Source organism: Coenobita brevimanus, chromosome 57 (assembly GCF_032717465.1).
Source record: "Coenobita brevimanus isolate Jiangsu-jjx chromosome 57, ASM3271746v2, whole genome shotgun sequence".
Lineage (NCBI taxonomy): Eukaryota > Metazoa > Arthropoda > Malacostraca > Decapoda > Coenobitidae > Coenobita > Coenobita brevimanus.
The window spans coordinates 21,563,070-21,588,729 of record NC_137010.1 but is presented as its reverse complement, the minus strand read 5'-3'; the positions used below and the strand labels follow the sequence as shown (position 1 = coordinate 21,588,729).

The following is a 25,660-nucleotide window of genomic DNA, read 5'->3' as shown; positions in this document are numbered from 1 at the left end:
GATTTGCCCTCCTTAGAAGAAAGGAGAAAGAGAGGCGACATGATTGCATTGTTCAGGACCATGATGGGAGTAGATAAAATTGACAAAGAAGATCTGTTTTTACGGGATAAGAGAGCTACAAGAGGACACGGGATGAAACTGAGGAAGCCAAGCTGCTTGAGAAGGATATCAAGAAATATAGTTTTCCTTATAGATGTATAGACCTGTGGAATAACCTGGACAAAGAGATCGTCCAGTCGAAAAACTTAAACGAGTTTAAAGCTAAATTTGACTTATTGAGAAACAGCGACGGAAACCCACGAGCATAGTACATTCCGTGTATATCAGAATTAGGTATATTAGGTAAATACTTAAATATTTGGAACGACTTAGAGATGGTGCATGAGAAAAACATTCATGTGTGTAAAGGTAGACTTGATAAATGTGGATATGGAGACAGGACAACACGAGCATTGCTCAATTCCTGTATACTACAAATACGTAAATACAAATAGGTAAAATACGCACAGAATTGCTATGGGAGAGTTGTCTGTCTTTGCTTTGTGTTTCCACCTCTACCAAGTGATTTTTTTGGGCAAGAAGTAACTGGCAACTCCTCTGGTGTTGCTGGGAGGTGGTGAAACACTCAGCATATCTGTGCTTGCCCAGAAACGAGAGTGGGAGAATATGTTCCCATCGCTCTTAGCTTGCACCTCCCTCTTTTTTCGTATGCATTACTGTTTGCCCTGTTATTTTCCTAGAGTCGAGTTGCCGTGCCTGGAAAGCACTGCTTAAGGGATGAGAGGGTCCGTATCATTGCATGGAGGGAGGATAATGTCCCTATCAACATGATTTATGAATGTACTGGATGCACAAAGTCAACCATCATGAAGATTCTTGCTGCAGTGTGCGACTGTCGTACCAGAGCACAAGCATGGTGGTGGAAAGAAGACGACTTCCAGAGGTACAGATGCACTTCTGAAGAGGAAAGTAATCAAGAATCCTCAACTGACAGCAGCAGAATTGAAGAGAATGCATCTCCAGCTGCTACAAGACATCTCAATTCGAACTATCCAACACTGCTTGCGGAAGGAGTTGGGTTTGCCAAGCTGCACCGCAGCCAAGAGACCATTTCTCACTGACTGCATGAAGAAACAGCACATTCAGTTTGCCAAGAAGTATGCACACTGGACATTGGATGAGTGGGGAAAAGTTGTTTTCCGATGAAAGCACATTTCAAGTGTTCCAGGTGCTTTCTGCCACGATTCGTCGCCCTACCTCCTGTAGTCGATATGACCCTGCTTACACGGTGCCGACTGTTAAGCACCCACAATGAGTAATGGTATGGGGGTGTTTCTCAAGTGAAATGGGAAGGGGAGGCCTCTACTTTCTTCCTAAGAACTTGGTGATGAATGGTGGCCAGTACAGTACATTCAAGTTCTGAAAGATCATTTGTTAAACTTTTTTGCTATTCATGGGTGCGACGTTATCATGCACGATTCAGTTCCATGTCACAAGTCAAGAAAAGTGACCAAATGGCTTCAGGATAATCAGAATAAGTTCCTGGACTGGCTTGGCAACAGTCCGGATCCAAATCCGATAGAAAACTGCTGGGCAAAGATGAAGAAAATCATGGCAGAGATGAAGACACTCAATCTGGACAACCTCAAGACTGAACTGACAAATGATGATGCAAAGAAATGTCCTTAGATTACTTTAGAGATCTAAGTGATTCTATGCCAAAACGCATCCAATTGGTGCTGAAAAACAAGGGAAACATGATTTCATATTAATAAATGGCATTTCATGAGCATTGTGATATACTATGATTTCTGTGTTTTTTAATACCTTGTGGGGGGAGGTCCTAGGTCCTAAGTCAATTTGTGGTAGCTGTATATATATATATATATATACATACTGTATATATACAGTAAAATCTCAAAATTCAATGGACATATGTACCAAAAAACTGCATCTAAATTCAAAACATCGAAATTTAAATTGAACTTCTTATGGGAAAAATCAATTTGGGTCCAGGGCCTCCCAACTGCACTACGTAAAATCATGATTTTTTTGCCCACACTCCCTGTAAACTTTATGAACTATATATGTGGTTAAGTAACTGTAGTTCTGCACTGTATTGCCATACTGTACTGTAGTGTAGAATACAGCAAAATTTGTTATAGTTTGTCAGTATCCTGTCACAGTTTGTATTACAGTAGTTAAAGCACACTGTACAGTACAGTACTAACCTTAGGTTATGGAATATTATCACTTGGCTGGCTGGTGTTGGTGGTGTGTGGCAGGGGTGAACCACTTAGTTGAAGTAGCCTCCTCTGTGGAGGTATCCAACCCAAATTCCTCTAAATGAAAATCATTCTTGAGTATCTGGACATCTGCAGTGTCAACATCTTCCTCCTCACCCTCTTGGATGGTTATATCTTGCAACACCCTAATAATTGGCCTGAAGAAGGTGATGATCTTTGACTGTTTCTGCTTATGAAGCCCGTGACAGCATCGAAATTCACGATTTTGCATCGAAAAGTGAGGTAGGCAGACCACTCCAAAATGCATCTAAATTCAAATCATCGAAATCTAAACTGTCAAAATTTGAGATTTTACTGTATATATATATATATATATATATATATATACAGTAGAACCTCTTTGGTCCGGACCTCTTTGATCTGGATTTCTGTTAATTCGGACAAAATTTAAAAATAATAAGCTCCAAAAATATGTTGAAAGTAATTCTAAAGTCATTTTCAGTATCGGCGTAGAAAGCGATCGTCATTCGTTTAGTCTCGGATTACGCTAGGTTGCAACATGGGCGCCTGTTTAAACACATGCTAGCATTCATTTCATCGACTAGTTCACCAACCATTTATATTTTTACGCTGTATTTCAAAAGTTAATCCTCCTTACCATGCCCCTTAATGCAAGTGTAGCTTCTGCAATGAATAAAGGTGTTAAAAGGAGGAGTTTTCTTACACAAAAATGGGTCAGAATATTCTGCAGTGTTTAATGATTACTGTAGGTTATTTTTTGAACTTAAATGTGCTTTATTTGTACATCAAACATTAGCTTCTTGCCCATATGGGCGTTATCAATATGCCAAAGATGACAATGTATTTTTTGCCTACATAAGTTTTATTTTTATTCCAAATATTACAGTTAATTAATTAATTTAGTTTTTTGCCTACACGGGCCTTAGTCACTTACTACAATTTAAAATGTAGGCTAGTTTCTTGTCGTGGCCTTACCTGTAAATTATGCAATACAAAACTATCGTACATGATTAGTTTGGTTACTTTAGTATCCTTAAATCTTTTGCAGTTACGTAGGGTTGACATATGCCATATGTTAATAATTAACAAACATACCATATGTACAGTCAGCCCTTGGCTATCACGAGTAATTGGTACCCTAGGCAACCCGCCATAGCCAAAATCGCGATAGCCATACTTAAGAACTAATGGGTTCCCCGACCTCCAACTTTACCCCAACCTTACCCTATTTTCACATCTCCTTCACTAAAATACCTGGGATTACAAACCAATGCTGCAAATTAACAACAGTACAGTACATAAAGGTTATAAATAAAACAGAATTAACTGTAATAAGCCATTTTACTTAACATTTTTGGAGAGGATGAGGGGCTTGGGTGGGTTGAAGGGGTTCCGAGGCTGGGGTGGAGTATTACTGGCCACCCCTCCGACGTTCTATCTCGTCTAGGAATTGATCAGCTTCATCAGGAGTCTGGAAGGGACCCTGAGCATAAGGCAGGTTCTTCCTCTTCCTCACTTGCCGTCCTGGGTTAGCCGCGTTACGTGCACCGATGGTAGGAGGGTTGGATGGGGTATTGGTGGCCATTGTGGTTGAACAATAGGTCTTCACGGCTATAGCTGCTGTCGACTGGTAACGCTGACTCTCTCTGAACCTTGGCGGGAAGGATGGGTAGCTGTAACCATGTCTTGGGGCAATCAGCGCTCGAGTAGCCTGTGACGTCGCGCCAATCACGGCGCGAGTATACGCATGGGCGGAGCCCGCGCGATTTGAATGTTTCTGGCCGACCATCGTCCGCGATAGCAGTATTTGAGGTCGCGATAAAGGTAATCGTGTTGCATTTCACCTGTCTGTGATAGCCATGAAACGCGATAGCAAAACCCGTGATAGCCAAGGGTTGACTGTAGATAGTTTTTGGTATGAACTGGAGATTACCCTGATGGTCCGGACAATCTGCTTATTCGGACAATCCTTCCCCCCATATAGTCCAAATGAGAGAGGTTCTACTCATGTAAATATATATATAATATATATATATATATATATATATATATATATATATATATATATATATATATGTATATGTATATGTATATATATATATATATATATATATATATATATATATATATATATATGTTTATATGTATATACATAGATATATATATATATATATATATATATATATATATATATATATATATATATATATATATATATATATACAGTGCTCGTGAGAAGTATCGAGCACCTATGTCAGGGCGCGCAATACTTACGGCCCAAAAAAAATCACCCGTTTTTGGTAGTAAAAATTGAGCCAGATGTTTGCGGCGCTAGCATGATGTCACGGTAGCCTGAGGCCTTCCTACGCGTTGGTTGGTTCCCGCCTCAGTTGCCTACGGGCTGCCTGAGAGAGAGGAACTCCGCCGCGTCTCCCTCTCTTTTTGCGCCATTTTTTACCAATTGTCCTGCAGTGTTTTGGCTTTCGCCACTTTGTTATGGCACCTACCCGTGAACTATTGAGTGAAATCATATCCCAGATCATTGCTCTAAAGGAGGCAGGCCACCAAACGAAGGAAATTAGTGAATTGGTTGGCGTGGCTCGATCGACAGTGCGTAGGTGGTGTGCCCGTTTTCGAGTGGAAAACAGTGGTGACGTTCCCACAAAGAAACCGCGGTCTGGTAGGTCCAGGAAAACTTTTCCGAGGTCTGTTAATGTTTTAAAACGTGTAGTGGAGTCTAATCCTCATGTGAGTGCTAGGAAGACAAAGGAGAGCAACCCGTAAGTGTTTGGTGAGGTTTCTGTGCGCACAGTGTCTCGAAGGGTCCATGAACTTGGTTACACAAGTCACAGGCCTGTGAGAAAGCCTCTTCTCACACATTACCAGCGACTTTGTAGGCTTGCCTTTGCTAACAAATACCTTAACTGGAGTGAGGAGCAATGGTTATCAGTGTTGTGGTCTGATGAGGCAACGTTTAGTGTTACCTGTAATTGAGGAGCTCATGTGTACCGGCGCAAAGGTAGTGACCTGCTTGACCCACGTTACATGGAAAGCACAGTTAAACATCCTGATTCACTCATGGTATGGGGTTGTTTTTCTGGTAAAGGTTTGGGGAAACTTGTGCTTCCCAAGAACTGCAGGGTGAATCAGTGCGTTTATCTGGAGCTTCTGTGTGATCATTTACCAGAGTCCTTTGAGCTCACAGGTGCACAAGTGTTTCAGCAGGTCAGTGCACCTGCTCATAAGGCCAAATTGGTCACCAATTGGCTTCGTGACTGCGAGGTATCATTCATGAAAGACTGGCCAGGAAATGGCCCAGACCTCAACCCAATAGAAAACCTCTGGTATCTCATAAAGAAGAATGTCCAAGGGAAGGACGTGAGCTCTCTGCCTAAGCTGGAAGCCACCATTCGTGACTCCTGGGACAAAATACCCCTCCAGCACCTCAGGACCCTCGCCCTTTCACTTCCAAGACGTCTTAGGTCCGTGAAGAAGCGTAAAGGATACCCTACGAAACACTAAAGGTAAATAAAATGCATTATTTACATGTTTTTTCAATGTTGGAAGGTTTGTTTCATAGGAGGGACGCAGGGTGCTCGATACTTCTGACAAGCACTGTGTATATATATACTGTATATATATATATATATATATATACCATGTTGAGTACACCGCTTCCCGTCCGATCAGCGAAGTTATGCAACGTTGGGTCTGGTTAGTACTTGGATGGGTGACCGCCTGGGAACACCAGATGCTGTTGGCATAACGTTCTCCCTACGTGTCAAGTGGGGTTGGTGGAGGATTAGTGCCCCTCCCTGTAAAACAATTAACTCTAAGCCCTTGGCCACCCCATCTGGGATACATGGCGTCTGGCAATGAATGAATGAAAATGAATATATATATGAAATTTTTAACTTAATCAGGGCTACCAACTGTTTGCAGTGCGTACCCACATGAAGGGGTTCACTTTCACGCTTTTGAAATTGCAACTAATGTTGAAGGTGTGAGCTTTCACTTCGAGTGGGGCGTGGGAAGGGTAACCCGTGCCCTCAGTTTCAGGACTCTGGGTGTATGTGTAGTAGGAAATGAAAGATATAATATACAGCAAGACCTCACTATAATGGACTAATTGGGGCCCAAACCATTCCGAAAAATGCGAAATTCCAATAAAAGTGACATCCGGACTTCCCCCTGCTAATCCGGATTTTTTTCCGATATATCAGACATTAGTTTGGATCACATGAATGGTTTTTAAACTGTTTTGACTACCACTGCAGTACTGTACTGTAAATAACTTCATTATATTAATCAAATGGTTTAGTATATATAATAATACTGTACTGTACACTGAAGAACATGTCTTTTATTTACATTATTGTTGTGAACATATCTGAAGTGGTCAGGCAGTCCAGACTGCTTCTGGCTTATTCAGATTTTTTCTGATATGTAGGAATTTAGTCTGGTAGCCCCTCGAGTCCGATAAAAGCAAATTTCGGTCTATTGAAGTCCATTATATCGAGGATTTACTGTAGTTGGTTGATTTGTAGCTAATAGAACTGGACTACCCCACAACTAAGAAGTTAGAGTTGCATGAAATTAAGTGAACCAAAAACTGTGAGGTACAAGTGCATGTCGTTGGTTACCAGGGAAATCAGCTCTCCAGTCTGACTACATTTGGCCATCACCTGCGCTGGAACTGATAGGGATCCTTGTCAGGTTAGAAAAAAATACACGATTCTGTAGTATGTAAGTATTTTCTTATAATAGGAAATCATGATGGCAGAGTTTAGAGTATTGTACCATAGTGTAAGATAAACCAGAGAAAATAAAGGTGGTGTGTGGTAGTGTGCTGTGAGAGAGAGGCCATCTGTGTCAAGGGAAGGATAATGATACATGAGAGTTTGAGATGTGGGCACTGTTGCTGAGAGGGAGTGAGATGATGGTGATGAGGGGTAAGGTCAGATTATAGTTCACAAGTTTCATATAGCTGGCTCTTGGTTGATTAGGGTGCTTTATCAGATTTGGTAATGTTGTATGATTAATTAATATCAATAGGTAAGATGCTGTAACAGAAATACACTCAGTCCTCGTAAATCACGACAATTTGGGTCTGGACCACTGCCGTGATTTACGAATTCCGTGATTTATGAATAATAACTCTTATGTGAAAAATTAATTTGGGTCTGGACTTTGGCCAACCCACCCCCACAGCACCCTACCTACACCCATCTAGGCACCATCAAACACAAACATACAAATTTAGGAGTATTCAGAGCATGTATTAAGGGATCTCACTTTAATCCTATGATGAAATTGCTTAAGTGATTGGAGTGGGGTGGTGTTGGGAAGAACTTAGAACCTCTCAGCACTTGTTCTTCCCAAACTCTTTCACCAGCTTTGAAAACTTCTCTCCCCTCTCAACACGATGAATGAGCTCCAAACGTTGACTGTACAACAACTGTGGCAGCTTCTTGACGCCATACTGCTTAGAGCACTTCATTGGGGGGTCGGGAGGGGCCATGGCAGGTAGAAGGCTGGGGGAAGTTGCACAAAAAAGGCAGGTAACTCTCGTACTCCACGGCGACGGTCTGTAGTGCGCGGACTGGCGGGACAAGAACAACAACAACATGGCGGCACTAGTATGCACATATGCCACCAGGGACACGTGGTGATTGGTTGTTGGGTCGCGATTTTCAGTTTGAATGCCACGGTTTACAGTTCTCCTCGGAAAAGGCCCACTTGGGTGCCTAGATCTGCGATTTACATGACCTAACAGTGATTTAAGGTTGCCAGCTGCAGTGTGTGATGAAGGCTGACCAGTTCTATAAACCATAGGCATTGTATTCATATCCATAAAAAATTAGTGGCTTGCCATTGCCTTCGCAGTGTAAGTGCTATTCTGGCAGTTTGTTGATAGACTTATTCTTTTCCAGGGTAAGGAGTAAGTGTATGGTACAGTACTGTACAATACTGGTATTGGCTCATTTATGATAAATTACTGTGCCAGGGTCACTGTTAAATGTCTAGGGCTAAGGCAGTTACCTCCCAGGCATCATGAGGTCTAAGATATCATTTCAGATGATGCATGTCTGTGTCAGGTGATAAAAGATGCCTCACTGATAACGTTACAGATAAGACTTTTGTGTAGGGTTTAATTGTTACTGTTTGGTGTCTCAAGTTGGTGAAGTACCCTGTGAGTTTAGCTTGACTGCAGTAAGAGCACGGATCAGTGTTGTGTGTAACTGCAGATTCTTATCCATTGAATAAGTCTTGTACCCTAGAGGCACTCCTCATTATGTGTTATGGATGTGTACTAAAATACTGTAAATGTGAGGAAACTATAGCAAATCTGAGTTCAGATAGGAATAGAGCTTTTATAGGCAGTATTTTTGTAATGTAGAGCTTTTTTTGGCAATACTTTGTAATATATTGTGAATTTTATGTGTAAGAAAAGTAAAAAAATAATAACATATAACGAGGACTTGCTGCACGTGGTTATCATGCCGAAGGGATCAGTAGAGAGCATCACATCCACTCTGAGAAGTATTTCCTGTGCTGAATTCCCATAAATCATCTGGGAGTTGGAAGAGCTAAGTACATAGGATATTAACTGGAAGAGGTTGAGACAAAACAGATCAGTGACCTGCAATATATAGTAATATGTGTGGATTCCAGATTAATGAAAACTTCAAGACATACACTCCTGGTATCAGGGAGATGAATAGACAGGATCAAGAAATTGAAAAAGGAAAGCACAAAAAAGAGGTGCTGTGAATAAGTTGGTTTTCAACTGTAGTAGTGAGGGAAGAGTGTTTAAAGAGCTGGACAGGAATATATATATATATATATATATATATATATATATATATATATATATATATATATATATACATATATATATATATATATATATATATATATATATATATATATATATATATATATATATATATATACATATATATATATATATATATATATATATATATATATATATATATATATTTGATGGTTGTCTGAGTGATTCGTTTGAAGTCAAGTCCGGAGTAATTCAAGGTGGTGTTCTATCGCCTTTACTATTTATATTGGTCATTGATTACATTATGAAACGTGTTGGAACAGAAACCGGTGCAGGTATACTTTGGGGAGAGAACAGGAAACTTTTGGATTTAGATTATGCAGATGATATAGTTTTGATTTGTGATGGGCAAGAAGAGATGCAGAGAGTGTTGGACTGTTTGGTGAGTGAAGGTCGCAAGGTGGGTTTGGTTATTAATTGTGGAAAAACTGAAATAATCAATATGAATATGGAAAATGCGCAGGAATGTGTAATTGGAGGTATGGTTGTAAAGCAAGTTGATAGGTTTAAATATTTAGGTACTTATTTAGCCAAGGATGGTTCTTTGAACTTTGAATTCGAGGAAAGGTTAAAGAAGGCTAATCAGGCAATGGGAATGCTTAAAAATATTTGGAATAATAACAATTTCTCTGTGCATACAAAAATCAAACTTTATAAGGTAATGGTTAGGAGTATCTTAATTTATGGACACGAGTCTTGGTACAGCACAATGACTATGGAAAATAAATTCTTGGTGTTTGAAAATAAAGCACTTAGAAGAATATTAGGAGTTAAGTGGTGGGAAAGGATACCAAATAGTAGAATTAGAGAAATAACGGGAGTGCAGCCGATCGATGAATATGTTAGATTCTCACGATGGAAGTGGCTAGGACATGTGTATAGGAGACAGGGAATAGTACGAGGTACACCAGGGTGGGTGGCACCTGGTAGGAGAGGTAGAGGAAGGCCAAAAGAGACGTGGGTGAGGACAATGAGACGGGAAGCTGGAGATGAGTGTTGGGGAGATCTTGAGGAGTTAGCACAAGATAGGATGTGGTGGTGTGAGTTCATCGAGGCCCTATGCATCCCCGAGGGTGCCACAGGAAATGATTGATTGATTGATATATATATATATATATATATATATATATATATATATATATATATATATATATAATTATATATATAAATACAGTATATAAAATATATATATATATATATATATATATATATATATATATATATATATATACATATATATATAATCCTTATCATCTGGACCTCCTTTCCCACCCTAGGACAGGGTGAGGAGTAGCTGTGTCCAGACAGCCCAAATTTGCCCAGTCCAATGGGCCACGCTTCCATTCACTCATCATTCAAGCCCTTGGAATCCTGGCTCAGTTGGATACGCCAAAAACATTCACCACGTTCTGTAGCTTCACATAAACATATCTGATTGAGTCAATCCAGACACTACCATGTTAAAAAGGGATGCCAAATCCCTGATCATGCACTTCTCCTTATAACATTCATCCAGCCATCTCGATCTCTTCTCAGTTTCCTAGCCTTACCGACTTCCAAACCTCTATTCTCACACGCTCATCCACCATATCTCTCCACCTTCTCCTTGGCCTACCTCGCCTCCTCCCTCCTTCAGATTCGCTCAGATATGCCTTTTTCACCACTCTGTTGTTATCCATTCTCTCCACATGACCATACCATCTCAGCACACTCTTCGATTCTGGTGTCCACCAACTTTCTCACTCCACATCTTTCTCGAATCACATTATTTCGTATCCTATCCACCCTCTGTACTCCACATACGTTCCTCAGCAGTCCCATCTCCACTGTTCTTACTCTTGATTTTAAATTTTCATGTCACACCAGTCTCACATCCATATGTTAAAGTTGGCACTAACACACCTTCTTGTAAGCCTCATGCAGCTGCAACATTCAAGCCTCTGTTTCTTATCAAGGCCTTCATTGCACCAGCTACTTTTCTTTCTTGTGTCACTTTCAAATTCTTTTGCACATTTTCCTCTCTTTTCTATTACTGTACCCAGGTATTTGAATTCTCTCACCAATTCCAGTCTCTCCCCATTCACTGTAACATTGCACTGGGAGTCACCTTCTTTCTCAGTAACAATCACTTTGCTCTTTTCTACATTTACTCTTAAGGCACGATGCTCACAGACCTCAGCAAAACTCTGCGCTAGCCTGCCAAGTTCTTGTCCAGTACTTGCAGGCAGTACTGCATCATCGGCAAGGATGAGATGGAGTGGAGAGGTATTTGAGAGAGTGGGGTGTGAGCTGGGAGCAGGGCAGTGAAATGGCTGGGGACAGGGCGACATGGAGGCGATTTGTTTTTGGCCACCCATTACGGGAATAAGGCATCTGGCAATGGATAGATAGACCATTCATCACCAATACTATTCCTCTCTCCACATCTCCCCACATCACCCCTTCCATATGTACTTTGAACAACCATGGGGACATCACACAACCTTGTCACACGTCCACACCGATCGTGAACCATTCACTTAGATGCCCATTAACCCTTACACATGCTTCACTACCATAATAATAACCCTTGACGGCACCTAGCATCTTACCATCTGCACCATACATGTGCAAAACTTTCCGTAATCCTTCTCTGTCCACTTTGTTGTATGCTTTTTCCAGATCCATGAATGCCATAAATACCTTATGATCCTTCTCACAAGCATTCTCTGATATCTGTCTCACTGCAAATATTTAATCCACATATCCTCTGCCACTCCTCAAACCACCCTGTTCATCACTCACTAGGACTTCTGCTATCTCTTATATATATATATATATATATATATATATATATATATATATATATATATACAGTAATTCTTCAACTATCCAATGTAATAGAGCCAAAGGCATGTCTGGAAAGTGGTCCCGTCTGGAAAGTGGGCCATAGCCTCCTGGACTTGTACTTATGGACCCTAATCTACCCTGACAGAAAAACACCCATACAACTCCCAACTGGACATGCATAGCACCTATTTAAGACCCAATTCACACCAATAAGGAACATAAAAGACTGAAATAAATGCAAAAGAACCAGAGAATGAGGTTTTAGAGGTGAGTATATACAATGTTAAACATTCTGGGTACTTACAACAAGTCCCTGGCTCCTGGACTGATTACTTATGGACCCTAACCTAGCCTAACTCAGAAAAACACCTCCCTACTGATATGCATAGCACCTAAAACCCTATTCACACCAATAAGGGATATAAAAGAGTGAAATGAGGTTTTTGAGGTAAGTATGGAAAATACAGTACAATGTGAAACATTCTGGGTACTTACAACAAGTCCCTGGCCATCTCGATGAGTAACCCACCTCCTCTCAGACTCTGACAGTAAAAAGGAGTACCTGAAGCACCGGCAGTACTCTGTACATGAAGTCTTGCATTGAACTCAGTCATTTGCACTCATAAATCCATTTTCTTAACACTACATACTCTAGTCTATTTTGCGCTTCTTTGTACCGTAATGAAATCAGTGTTGCACTCTGCACTAAGTCTTTGCATTCATAAATCCATTTTCTTAACACTACACACTCTAGTCTACTTTGCACTCCACTGAACATCAATAAAATAAGTGTTGCTCTCTGCACTTAAGTCTTTGCACTCAGAATTCTAATTTCTTAAAACTGCACACTGTTTTTGTTCACTGCACAACACTGTAAGTTCCTGTGTGGTCTAGTGGCTAGTTCTTGCTGTTTATTCACTGTCAGAGTCTGAGGGTAGCTGATATAGGTGGCCAAGGGATCCGTTGCTGGGAACTGGTGATGGACTACCCACTGCAGACGACTCTGAAGTGAGGCACAAACTCACGTCTGGTGGCAACTCCACCGTGCGTGATGTGCTGGGCTGTGGCTCGGAGGATGAGAGCCGGTCTTGGGGAGGCAATGGTGCGGAGCCAGGGCTGGGCACAGCAGGGGTCACAGCTCTGAAAAAGCTGTCAGTGATTGACTGATGCAAGGAACGACGATTTTGGTGATTAATGATGCGCTGCTTGAAAGTGCGCACTTCCTCCACAAATCTCAAGGGCTCCATCTCTTTGTCGTAGTCCAGGTGTTCCAGGTAGTTGAGAACGAACTCTACGTGTTCCCGGAGTGTGCTTAGCTTGGGGGTGGCTGGAGTAGTGTCATGCCGAGAGGAGTCCGCATCATCATCGCCGTCCACGTCGGAATCTTCAAGTTGGGTACTGACACCTGCAACTGAAGATGTGATCTCGAGATCAGACATGGTCTGATACTCAGGATCGCCCTCGTCGTCGTCCAACCACTCTCACACTTCGTCCATATCAACATCGTCGCCATGTACACGTAGACGTGCATGGAAGTCATCCACATCAAAACCTAGGAAATCGTGCTCCACATCCATTCCGAGAAGTAGACGAGACCAACCATTTTCTAGAGTCTTGACAGGGACTTCCTTCCATGCACTGGCCCAGTTGTAGATTGCAGACTTGATGTAGCAGCGAATGTTTTCCAGAGTCTGCTGGCATCGCGTATCTCGTCCCTCCCTGCGCTCGTCCCCGTCCTTGAGAACAACCATCACCTCACCCAGAAACTTCCGTCAGTACAGCGTCTTCGTTGCCACAATCACTCCTTGGTCCGTTGGTTGGATGAGAGCAGTCGTATTAGGTGGCATAAAAATGCACCTAATGCGGCCATTCTCAGCCACCAAGTCCTTGTCGCACGGGTGGGCAGGTGCATTATTCAAGAGAAGGAGGGCCTTTACCTGGTCGCACTGGATTCCCAGTGTCTTCTTCTGGTAATTGATGACCTCCTTGACGAAATGGCGATGGAACCAGTCTTTGAAGATCTGGGCAGTGAACCATGCCTTCACAGAATGGTACCAAATGACAGGAAGGACATCCATCACCCCACAAAGACTCTGAGGCTGCTTAGCATGGCCAACAATAACGGGCTTAAGCCGGTGCATGCCATTAGCATTGGCACATCACAAAGCAGATATCCGCTGCTTGGAGAGGCGGTCAGGTACACACTTCTCCTTCTTGTTGGCTAGAGTGTTCGATGGCAAAGAACGATAGAATAAACCAGTTTCGTCAGTGTTGTAGACTTGACCGAGAGTGAGGCTATCCCTGTCGATCAAGGCCTTCACCTTGTGCCGAAACTCCACTACTCCATCCTCGTTGGCGTCCAAATCTTCGCCATGAGACTTACAGTTGGTAAGGCCATGTCGTAACATGAATGTGAAGAGCCAACCCTCGGATGCCTTGAAGTCTAGGGCGTCGTGAAGCCTTGCGAACTTCTCAGCAACAGCCTTGAGCTCCGTGCTATGCACCAGCACACCAGCAGCACGTCGCTGTCGATACCAAATCAACGTGGAGCGGTTGACTTCAGCATACCTGGGAGTAAACATCATCTTCCTCTCCACGTTGCATTTGTTCTTCAATGAGAAGTCAGCCGTGCACTGCATTAGTTTGTCACGGGATCTCTTGATATCAAACAGAGTGGATCGGTCCAGGTTGAATTCACGGAGGATGCTTGAGCTTGACCATCCCGCATCCACCTTGTCTAGTATCTCCCTCTTCTTCTCCAGAGTCAAAACCACTCTCTTCCTCATCTCAGGCAGCGGGGCCATCTTCACACACACTAACAAGAGGCAGGAGAGCAGCAAGAGAATCTGCAGCAAGTAGGGCACCACTACAAAAGTGAGTACGTGGGCGGCCATGATGATGAGCGTGCACACACAACAAGAGACGGGCAGTAAGTGGGGAGGATGCAGGGGTGCTCTAGCAGACGGCAGCGGAACTACGCACCAAAGCACAGCTGGTCCGCACCGCACACACCGAGTTCAAATAATGGGGGGAAAAAAGTCTGTTTTTTTTTTTAATTTTTTGCAATTTTGGGGCAATTTTGGGAATATTAAATCCGGAAAGTAGGGGTCCGGATAGTACAGGGATTACATATATATATATATATATATGTATATATGTATATATATATATACGGTATGTATATATATATATTTGTATATACTGTTTATAGATGGATAGTTAGGTACAGATACAGAAACTATATATGTATGGTGTCCATTATGTTTAGATACAATATATCACACATTCAGTTAAATCCAATGAATTAAGTAACAAGAAGGAAGGCCCTGAGCTTGTGCCACTGTCCCGCCCACCAATTGGTGTAAGAAGCAAATATTTGACTTTACTATTCCTATTCCCGTTTATCAATTACAGGCATACCCCAAGATACAATACCTCTAGATACGATACCCCAGCATAACGGTGAGGGTTAAAATACCACTCTACCTCACCTAACGATGGCCAAACCCTGGTATAATGATTTTTTTTTTTTGGTTGATGATATTTTAGAGTTAAATTTTGTGTTTAGGTTAATTTATATATTGTTTTTAGACTTAGATCAATTTGTTTTAGTCATGGGTGGGGTAAACATTGTCATTATTGGGTACAGTTTACTTTTGATTTTTTCCAGACTTAATTGATGATTTTTAGATTTTATTTTAGGATATAGGTGAGTTATAAACTGCGTTTAGGCTTAGTTTAGCTTGTTTGAAAGCTGTTTGGAGGTTTAGGTTAGCTTGATACTTGTTTTTGAACTCATTTGGTTAGGTTTAGGACTTGGTTGGTGGGGAAACCCAAGGCTCAAAAATGCATCCCTATACTTTACATGCTAAAACTACCCCGAGATATGATACCCCACCTAGCAATGAGTTTTTACTTAGCCTATTGCATCATTAAACTGGGGTATGCCTGTATTCTGAAATATTAATTGTTCCATTCTAAATTTTTTGCTTGACTCTTAACTTGTCCAGTATGTTTGGTTCAAATCAAACTAAAAATGTTTGAGCTGATCTCGCCGTATGACTTTGTCCTTTGACCCTTCCCTGTGACCTTGGACTTTGATTTGTTATTCAAAATCCAAATCAGCTATCCTTGTCATACTCAAAAACATTCCACAAAGGTTTGTGGAATCTAAAGCAGATAATGATTGTTTGAGTTAACCTTCCAGTGTAACCTCAATCTTTGACCCACTGTTCTCAAAAGCTATAGGTAAGCCCCTTGGCAGATCCTTAATCCTTCCACCAAGGTTTTTGCAAAGCAGATAAAAACTTCTGTAATTCTTTTGTTCACACACTATTGCATGAGTTGAAATTTGACATTGCCTTTTGACTGACCTTACAACATGGTGGCTGAGTGGTTAGTATCGCGGTCTGTGAAACTGCCAGACTGTTAGCTCCAGGGTTCAAATCCTGGTTTGGGCAGCTGGCATCACTCAGCTGAGGTGTCCATCCACCCTCTGTGGGTTGGTAGGAAAATGAGTACCTAGGATAACACCTAGGGGAGGAAACCTTGGTAACCTGGGTGATAATGAATCCCAGGATAGTGGGTGAAAAACCTGCCACAGACTCAAAAGCCAAAGTTATGGAGATGAGCACCATGGCTGAGTGCCTCATAAGATCTGCCCCCACCTTTACCTTTACATTACCTTAGGTTGATTATTCTTGTTAGTCAGATTCCTTGGTTCTTGTGTTAGTTTTGATCCTTCCACAGGTTTGATTTTAATCATATAAAAATTTAGGTTGACCTTACTTGGTACAGCCTTGATATAACCTTGTGACTTTTATATAGTTCTCAGAAACAACAGGTCAGTCCCTTGGATGACCCTCAAACCATCCATCCATCCATATACCTAGGCTGCTTCCCTCAAGGAAAGGGAGGTAGCCGAGACGGACGACACACTCCCCATTTACTCATCCATTCAAACACATTCATTCGCATCTTAGCCCCAAAGGGGAGAAGGGACAGAACCTCATTGCAGCACACTGCACAAGGGTCAACTGCGCAGTGCAATCAGTGACATCAGCAGCAGGGCCCGACAGCAGAGCCCGACAGCAGAGCTGATTTACCCCTGCCACATCATAATAGACCCATCCCCTTACCGGCACCTGACCTGACTAGCTGATCAGACCAAATGCGGGAGAATATCCCCTCAGGGCTGCGTCATCGTTTATTCATTCACAATTTCGCTCCATTTATTTCTGTCACGCACAGCCACTCTTCCTTGCTCAACAGACATCCCTTTCATATCCAGCGCTCTCTTCACACTGTCCATCCATCCTATTCTTGGTCTCCCTCTCAGCTTTACACCTCTCACATCAGATCTAGTTATCTTTTTCACCAATCGCTCATTATCCATTCTCTCCATATGCCCAAACTATCACAACACCCTCTGCTCAACTCTACCAGCCATCTCCCAAACAACTCCAGTTCTCCTTCGCACTTCATCATTTTGCACTCGATCCATACGAGTCACTCCACACATACTCCTCAGACACCTCATCTCCATTACATTCAAACTTTTACTCTCTGCTACACCCATATTCCATGTTTCAGCCCCATATAATGCAGTCGGTACCACAACACCCTCATATAGCCTTCTCTTTACATCCATTCTAAGCGAACGACATCTAAACACTTTTTTCATTCCTCCCAGCACCATACCTACTTCATTCATTCTAACCTTCACTTCTGCAACTATTCTTCCATCCACAGCAACATGTGACCTAAATATTTAAAACACTTTACCTCCTCAAGCAACTCACCATTCAAAACTATATTCATCCCCCTACCATCTACCAACCTCGTACACTTCATCACTTTACTCTTATTCTCATTTACTTTCAATTTCCTCCTTTCACACACCCTTCCAAACTCCTCAGCCAACTGTCTCAGTCTCTCCTCTGAATCAGCCACCAGTGCAGTGTCATCTGCAAACAGCAGCTGCTTCAGATTCCACTCTCCACCATCAACATTCACCAGACTCAGACCTCCACCTAAAACTCTTGCATTCACCTCCCTTACAACACCATCCATATAAATATTAAACAACCAAGGCGACATCACACATCCCTGTCGCAGCCCCACTCTCACGGAAAACCAATCACTCCCAGCATTTCCCATTCTTACACATGCTCTGCTATTTACATAAAAACTTTTCACCCCTTTTAGTAACCTACTATCAAGTCCATAAAATCTTAAAACAGTCCACAAAGCCTCCCTATCAGTTCAATCATACGTTTTCTCTAAAGCCATGAATGCCTAAAACACATCCTTGCCTTTTGCTAAATACTTTTCACACACTTGTCTCACAGCGAACACCTGATCCACGTATCCCCTCCCTCTCCTAAAGCCACACTGCTCATCACCAGTCACTCCCTCTGTACCCTCTCTAACTCTCATAATTAACATTCTACCATACACCTTACCTACAACACTCAGCAGACTTATACCCCTAAAGCTGGTACATTCATACTTATCACCCTTGCCTTTATACAATGGGACCACACAAGCACTTGACCAGTCAATTGGCACCGTACCTGTCACAAAGCACACATTCAACAGTCCAACTAACCAGTCAACAATAGTCACTCCACCACCCTTCAGGCATTCCACAGCACACCCATCCATACCTGCAGCTTTCCCTGTTTTCATCTCCTTTACTGCCTTCTCCACTTCCTCCCTCGTGATCAAAGAATCATTCAACTCTCCCAACACATTTATTTCTTGCACCCTTCCATCTGCCACAATCTCAGCCACCCTTTACTCCTCAGCATTTAACAATCTTTCAAAATACTCTGCCCATCTCTTCCTTACTGCATCCATCTCAATTAACATCCTTCCATCCTCTGCTTTTACTCGCTCTTCCTTCCCAGACTCTCCCTTTCGCACCCTTTTAACCTCCTTCCAGAACATTTTCTTATTCTGTTGAAAATTCTCAGTCAGCCACCTACCCCGCCTCTCATCTGCTGCCATTTTAGCATCATGCACAGCCCCTCGCGCCCTATTCCTCTTTTCCTTATACCTCTCATATGACACCTCATCCTTCCTCTGCAGCCACACTTCATATGCACGTCTCTTCTCAGCCACAGCCGTACTTACTTCCTCGCATCACCATACACTTCCTTTTCTTACACCACCACCCATACGTCTCACACCACACACTTCTTCTGCATGCCCCACCACAGCACTCTTAAACAATTGCCATTCTTCCTCCACACTGCCATTTTCCTGATCTTTCACTGCGTTCCACTCATCTTTCAATTTCTCCTGATACTCTGTCATTTTCTCTCTTTTATCCAACTCACTCACTTTCAAAACCTCCCAGCCCCACACCTAACCCTCCTAGCTCTCACCCATCTCTTACCTACTTTTAACTTTCCCTCCACCAGGTAGTGGTCAGACATACCTCCACCCTCCCCTCTCAGAACTCTCACATCCAACAATCTTCCTATTACGTTCCTAGACACAACCACATAATCCGTCAATGCTTTATCCACAACCATTCCACCCTCCTGTCTCACCCATGTATACTTATAAATATCTTTCTTCTGGAACAGCGTATTTCCAATCACGATCACTCGCTCAACACACATCCCTATCATTCGTTCCCCATTTTCATTTCTTCCAGGCACACCATGCATACCAACTACACCTTCAACTGCTACATTTCCCACTCTAGCATTCAGATCTCCCATCATTACCACATTCACATTCGCTCCAAAACTCTGCAGACACTCATCAACATCATTCCAGAAAGACTCCCTCTCTTCTTCACCCCTTTCACTACCAGGCCCATATGCACTCACAAACACCCACAACTCACGTTCAAATTTTGCTTTCACCCACATCAGTTTCGATGACACCTCCTTCCATTCAGTCACACACTGCTGTACATCCGGACTCACTAACAAGGCTACACCTTCTCTTGCCCTTCCTGTATCAACACCTGACAATCTTCCATTCACACTTCCAAACATAGACTCACCCTTCCCTTTCATCTTCATTTCACTCAAAGCTAACACATCCAACTTTCTTCTCACAAACATTCTCCCAATCTCCTTTTTTAGCCTCAATCTTACTACATCCACGCACATTCATAGGCCCAATCTTCAGGGTACGGTGATAACTCAATCCCCCATCCCTTCTCTGGCCTGTTTCTTTTTAGGAACTAAAAAACAAAGGAGGGGGTCCCTAGTCCCCTCCCCCTCCCCCTTTTAGTCGCCTTTTACGACATGCAGGGAATACGGTGGCAGTATCCTTCCTAACACAACTTGGCCACAGAGTAGTAGTACCACCCCAAAGTGCGGCCAGATTGTGTCCCCCCCGCCACAGGGGGGATAAATTCTTTCTTTTTTTTTTTCCCAAGACAGACATACAAGTAGGCACATCACATCGAACAAAATATAACAACCATTGTCAGTTTGCACATGTATGTGTCATAAGTAATGTAAGACAACCTAACCTGACAGAAGAACTCTCTTGAAAGATAATAGTGTAAAGGAGGACGAGACTGTGAAAATGAATGTTCCAAAGTGTTTGTATTGGGGAAGGTGTGTGAGACAAGACAAAGTGTTGGAAGTAAGAGTGTGTGCAAGGGCGTGTAAGTGTGATGAGCAAGCTGGTGTGTGAAGGAAGGTTTGGGTTTGTCTATCTATAGCCAAATGCTTTAGTCTCAGGATGGCCATTTGTCTTTGAGTTCGTGGTTTTACGGGAAAGGGCACTAATCCTCCACCAACCCACTTGTTGACACACAGGGGACTCGTATGGGTTGGTTATGTGGTTATCACCCAGTGTTGTATATGGTTTTTGGGCTTACAGGAAACCATTAGACTTGTCACTCAGTGCAAAGCCACATGAAAAGGAAAGAAGAGTTATAAAAAGTGACAAGAAAGATGGAAGAAATAGGAAGAGAGGAGCTGAGACACAAAAAAAGAATGATATAAGTGAAGGAAAAAGTAGGCAGCACTACATCAAGTGAGTGGAGAGGAAAAATATTATATGAGGAAAGAGAGCTTGTGGAGGAAGATTGAGGGAGAGGTTAATGGACAGTGAGATGGAAGCATGTTTTGTAGTAGTTAAATGTGTGTGAGGAAAGAAACATATATGGGAAGCACATATGGTGTAAGGGAGGAGGCAAGTTGGAGGAGGAAAGTGTGTGTAAAATGTGGAAAGAGAGAGAGAGAGAGAAAGATGAATGTAGGTAGATAAATGGGTATAAATGACACGGTGTGTGCATCTAACAGAAGACGTGTAAGAGACAAGAGAAGGGATGGGAAGTGTGTTTCAGAGTGTTTGAAAAGGAGTTTCTTTAACTTGGACATTAATTTTTTTTGTCATTTAATTTTTCATATTAACATTGTGCATCAGTAATAAATGTTCAAAAATATTTTCTTTGCAAAAGCATCCATTCATTGAATTTTATAAATGCACAGTCTTTGTTTAAATTATATATATTATGAATACACCAACTGTATTTTGTATGGATGTCTTATCATACACATAGTTTATACATCAAATACTTAGCCTGTATGAAGAGGGAATCACGATCACTGCGATCTGATCATAATAACGGTGTTTTTCAGTCCATTCATATCCCTGAAACTGTGATGTAAGTGAACACATTTCTGCCACATCAACCACTGTACCACTTATCAGTGCTGGTAACTATACCTCATTAGGAACTCTTGGAAGGCCAGGTAACTGTAGATATTTAGCTTGTCAGTTCTTGCTCCCTCCTCAGGTGTACATCTGAGGATGACAGGAGCTTCACTCACATGGGCCAGTAATGGTGCTGCCTTCAGCATTTGCTGTTCTGTTTTCCGAGTTTATGTGACAGTTGAAGTCACAAAAAATTACAAATGTTTCACCACAAACTACACTGTTCATACATCTGTACATATAGTATCGTCATCCTTGTTAGCAAGCTGATGTGGAGGCTTGTTTACAAGAACCATCTTAAACGTGGTGTTGGTTAGGTGAAGGTCGACACCTGACAGTTAATGGTCTGACCCAAGTTTACAGCCAACAGGATTTACGTTGTCACTGACAAATTAAAATCCCACCCCCATCTTGTGTAGTATGGTCATTATGAAACATTTCATAACTGGAGATCCCAAACTCTCTAGTATAATATTTACTATCACTGTAAATTCATGACTTTGTAATGGATATAACATTGAAGTATTCTGTAGCTATGAATGTCATGAGTTTGGGAAATTTGTTTCTGTAGAGGCACTAAAATATCACAGCACTACATACTAGTTAGAGACACTAATATGCTGTTAATATGTAATATAGAGGCATGAGGAAAATTGCGCCTAAATTTGAGAGAGCTGGAAGAAAAAGCAGTGGAAATTCTAGCTAGGGAGTGTTTCAAAAAACACAATATGACGTCATGGAAAGTCACACAACACACCTGATGGAAGATCACCACAGACTCATTCACGTGCCCACACACAACCCAACCAATAGTATATGGGGGAAATTAGAGAGACTGGTCAAAAGGAGTTAGGACATGATAAGAGACAGAATAGGCACAGTGGAAAAGGCAGGAGTACAGGGGCATGGCGTTAGCCAACATAAACTGCCCGGACCACTGCTCTTGTCAAGATACCTACCTTTTGAGAGTGAACTGCAATCAAAACCTCATAATCATCTTTATCTTTTTCCTGCCATCCACGACAATACCAACTTGAAAATTCTCTCCTATTACAACCCTGTAATCTAATACATTTTGGAAATGGCTACAACAACGAGATATTGGTGGCAGCAATGGGATATCTCGTCGCTGTAGCCGAGGTGTTTCCAAAATGTTAGATTATAGGGTTATAATAAGGAGAGAATTTTCATGTTGGTGTTGTTGTGGATGGCAGGAGAAGATAAAGATGATTCTGGGGCTTTGATTGCAGTGTATTCTCAAAAGGGAGCTATCTTGACAAGAGCAGTGGTGTGGGCAGTTTATGCTGGCTGATGCTGTACCCCTGTGCTTCTGCCTTTTCCACTGCACCTATTTTGTCTCCTATCACGTCCAAACCCTTTCTGACCAGTCTCTCTCTCTCTCTCTCTCTCTCTCTCTCTCTCTCTCTCTCAGTGCATGCACACACACACACACACACACACACACACACACACACACACACACACACACACACACACACACACACACACACACACACACAGACTGAGAGTGAATAATTGAAAAGGAAGAGAATTTTACAGTATGCAATAGTGCATAACAGGGAAAGAATCATGAGCCTCTCTCCCCCCCCCCTTTTATATATATATAGTGCATAACAGGGAAAGAATCATGAGCCTCTCTCCCTCCCCCTTTTATATATATATATATAAAGGATAGGATGAAGGATCAAGTTAACAAAGAAAAAAAGCACCGTGCTGTTAACACCATACCAAGTAAAAGTGGCTAGATAGTTATCTATATATGTTTATGCCCCTGGAATCCTGGCTTGACCTCACAGGCCCAGCCATCTGTACATATTTTTGTGGTAATTTATACACTTTGGTCACTTCACATACACCTTCCAGTCAGAGTCAGTCTTTCGACCTTTAAGTTAAAGGGGGTGCCTAGATCTTGTTATGTGCTGCACCATATAAAATTCATCCAGCCAGTTTGATTCCCTGTCAGTTCCCTAGCCTCATCAGTTTTATTACAGTACCTTGCGTCTGACGGATTTATATACCCTATCCATCCACCTTCCTCTTAGGCTACTATGTCTCTTTATGGTGACAGAAAAGTGTGTTTTTCTCTGACAAGTGTTCATTCTGCAGGTGTGTTGTGAGGAGACCTTGGTGTAGCCATCATGTTTACCTCCAAGGATGGCGTGGAGATTGCTGACACGCCCAGTAAGTTATTATATTTAGTACTTTAAACCCTTTTACTGCATTGATGGTTTGTTTTGATCCTGATGCTGTCAGGTCATTGTGTACAGTCTCCTGGAATGGCATGGAGATTGCTAGTGCAGTCAGTAAATTTTTATAATTAGGGTATTTATTATATTCTTGTTGCTGTTAGACTTTTTTTTTTTCCATTTCAGGAGAGAGCCCCATATAATGAAAGGGTTACAAGCAGTCTCCATTAGCCAATTTACTATGGGAGTGTCCCTAACACTAAAGAAAATTGTTGGCATAGCAGAAGATAATATAATGAAACATATCATAGTTGAGGAATGGGGTAGAGTTAGACTGTGTAGGAGATTATATAGACCAGATATTTGCATTGAGGACTTGAGAAATACATACGAGGTGTGTCAGAAAAGTTCCAGGACTGATGTCACAAAAGATATATTTCAAATCCAAACTACAAAGTACGAGTTGTCCTCTTCGAAGTAATCCCCCTGGAGTCTGACGCACTTTCCCATCCTTCTCTGCTACCCGTCCATGCACTCCTGGAAGGATTCTTCCGGGATCCTCTGCAGCTCTGTCGTCACCGCCATCTTGATGTCTTCCACGTCTTCAAAACGGGTCCCCTTGATGACCCCCTTGAGCTTGGGGAAGAGGAAAAAATCACATGGAGCCAGGTCGGGTGAGTAGGGAGGTTGTCCCACCACGGCAATGTTCCTTTCGGCCAGGAACTGTCGGATGCTCAGGGCACTGTGAGCAGGCGCGTTGTCATGTTGAAGCAGCCACAAGTTGTCCTGCCACAACTCTCGCCTCTTCTCGCGCACTGAACGAAGCAAACGCCGCAGGATCTCTTTGTAGGCGTGCTGATTAATTGTCTGGCCCTGTGGCAAGAACTCGGTGTGGACGATGCCCCTCACATCGAAGAATGCGATCAACATGACTTTGACTTTGGACTTCGGTTGTCTTGCTTTCTTCGGCCTTGGCGACATTGGACTCTTCCACTGAAGGCTCTGGTCTCCGGGTCATACTCGAAGATCCATGACTCATCACCGGTTATGATTCTCCATAGCACGTCTGGTTCGGTTTCAAGACGCTCGAGGATGTCCTGACACACCTGCATGCACCGATCCTTCTGGTCATCATTCAGCAGCTTCGGCACCATCTTTGCACAGACTTTCCGCATACCCAAATCTTCAGTGATAATCTTCCAGACGCTGTCCCGGTTCATGCCCAGCTCATTTGCGATCAGTCGAACAGTCAACCGACAATCGCCACGCACAATCTGCTTGACATGCTCAACGTTGGCCGCAATCCTGCTCCTTGAAGGCCTTCCGCTCTTGGGGTCGTCTTCCACGTCCTCATGTCCCTCTTTGAACCTCTTGTACCACTCAAAAACACGTGAGTGTGACATCGCCTCATCTCCGTACACTTCCTGCAGCATTCCCAGTGCTTCAGACGGAGTTTTCCCCAACCGGACCAGAAACTTCAGGTTGGATCGTTGCTCTGTGCTCATCGCTTGACATCCTGATACAGAGGATATGTATACAAAAGCATGTGAAAAAAAGATCAATGGCTGCAGAGAGCTGAGATCATAGTCATATACTCCCTGGTTATTACGTCACATGGTGACGCAACCCGCTAATCCCTCTCCCACCCATAGCTCACACAGCACTCTCAGTCCTGGAACTTTTCTGACACACCTCGTATGCTTTAGTAGGTATCGAAGCACACTTGGCATGATACAGTGTGACATCATAAGCAATGAATGATTAATGCAGTATGCCTGATGATTCCATCCCGCACTTCTGTA

The 25,660-nt window shown here is 42.4% G+C and overlaps 1 protein-coding gene and 1 pseudogene across 2 annotated transcripts in view; both read left to right on the top strand.

The window, feature by feature from the left end:
• lost (methenyltetrahydrofolate synthase domain-containing protein lost) overlaps positions 1-25,660 on the top strand; it is a 328,112-nt gene that overhangs the window by 41,117 nt on the left and 261,335 nt on the right. For both annotated transcript variants that reach the window (XM_080274442.1, XM_080274441.1), the window contains exon 2: positions 23,779-23,853. In XM_080274442.1, the coding sequence (XP_080130568.1) occupies positions 23,811-23,853 (43 nt within the window). In that variant the 5' untranslated portion in view covers positions 23,779-23,810. The remainder of the gene's footprint in view (positions 1-23,778; positions 23,854-25,660) is intronic.
• Positions 5,912-6,030, top strand: LOC145402458 (5S ribosomal RNA; annotated as a pseudogene).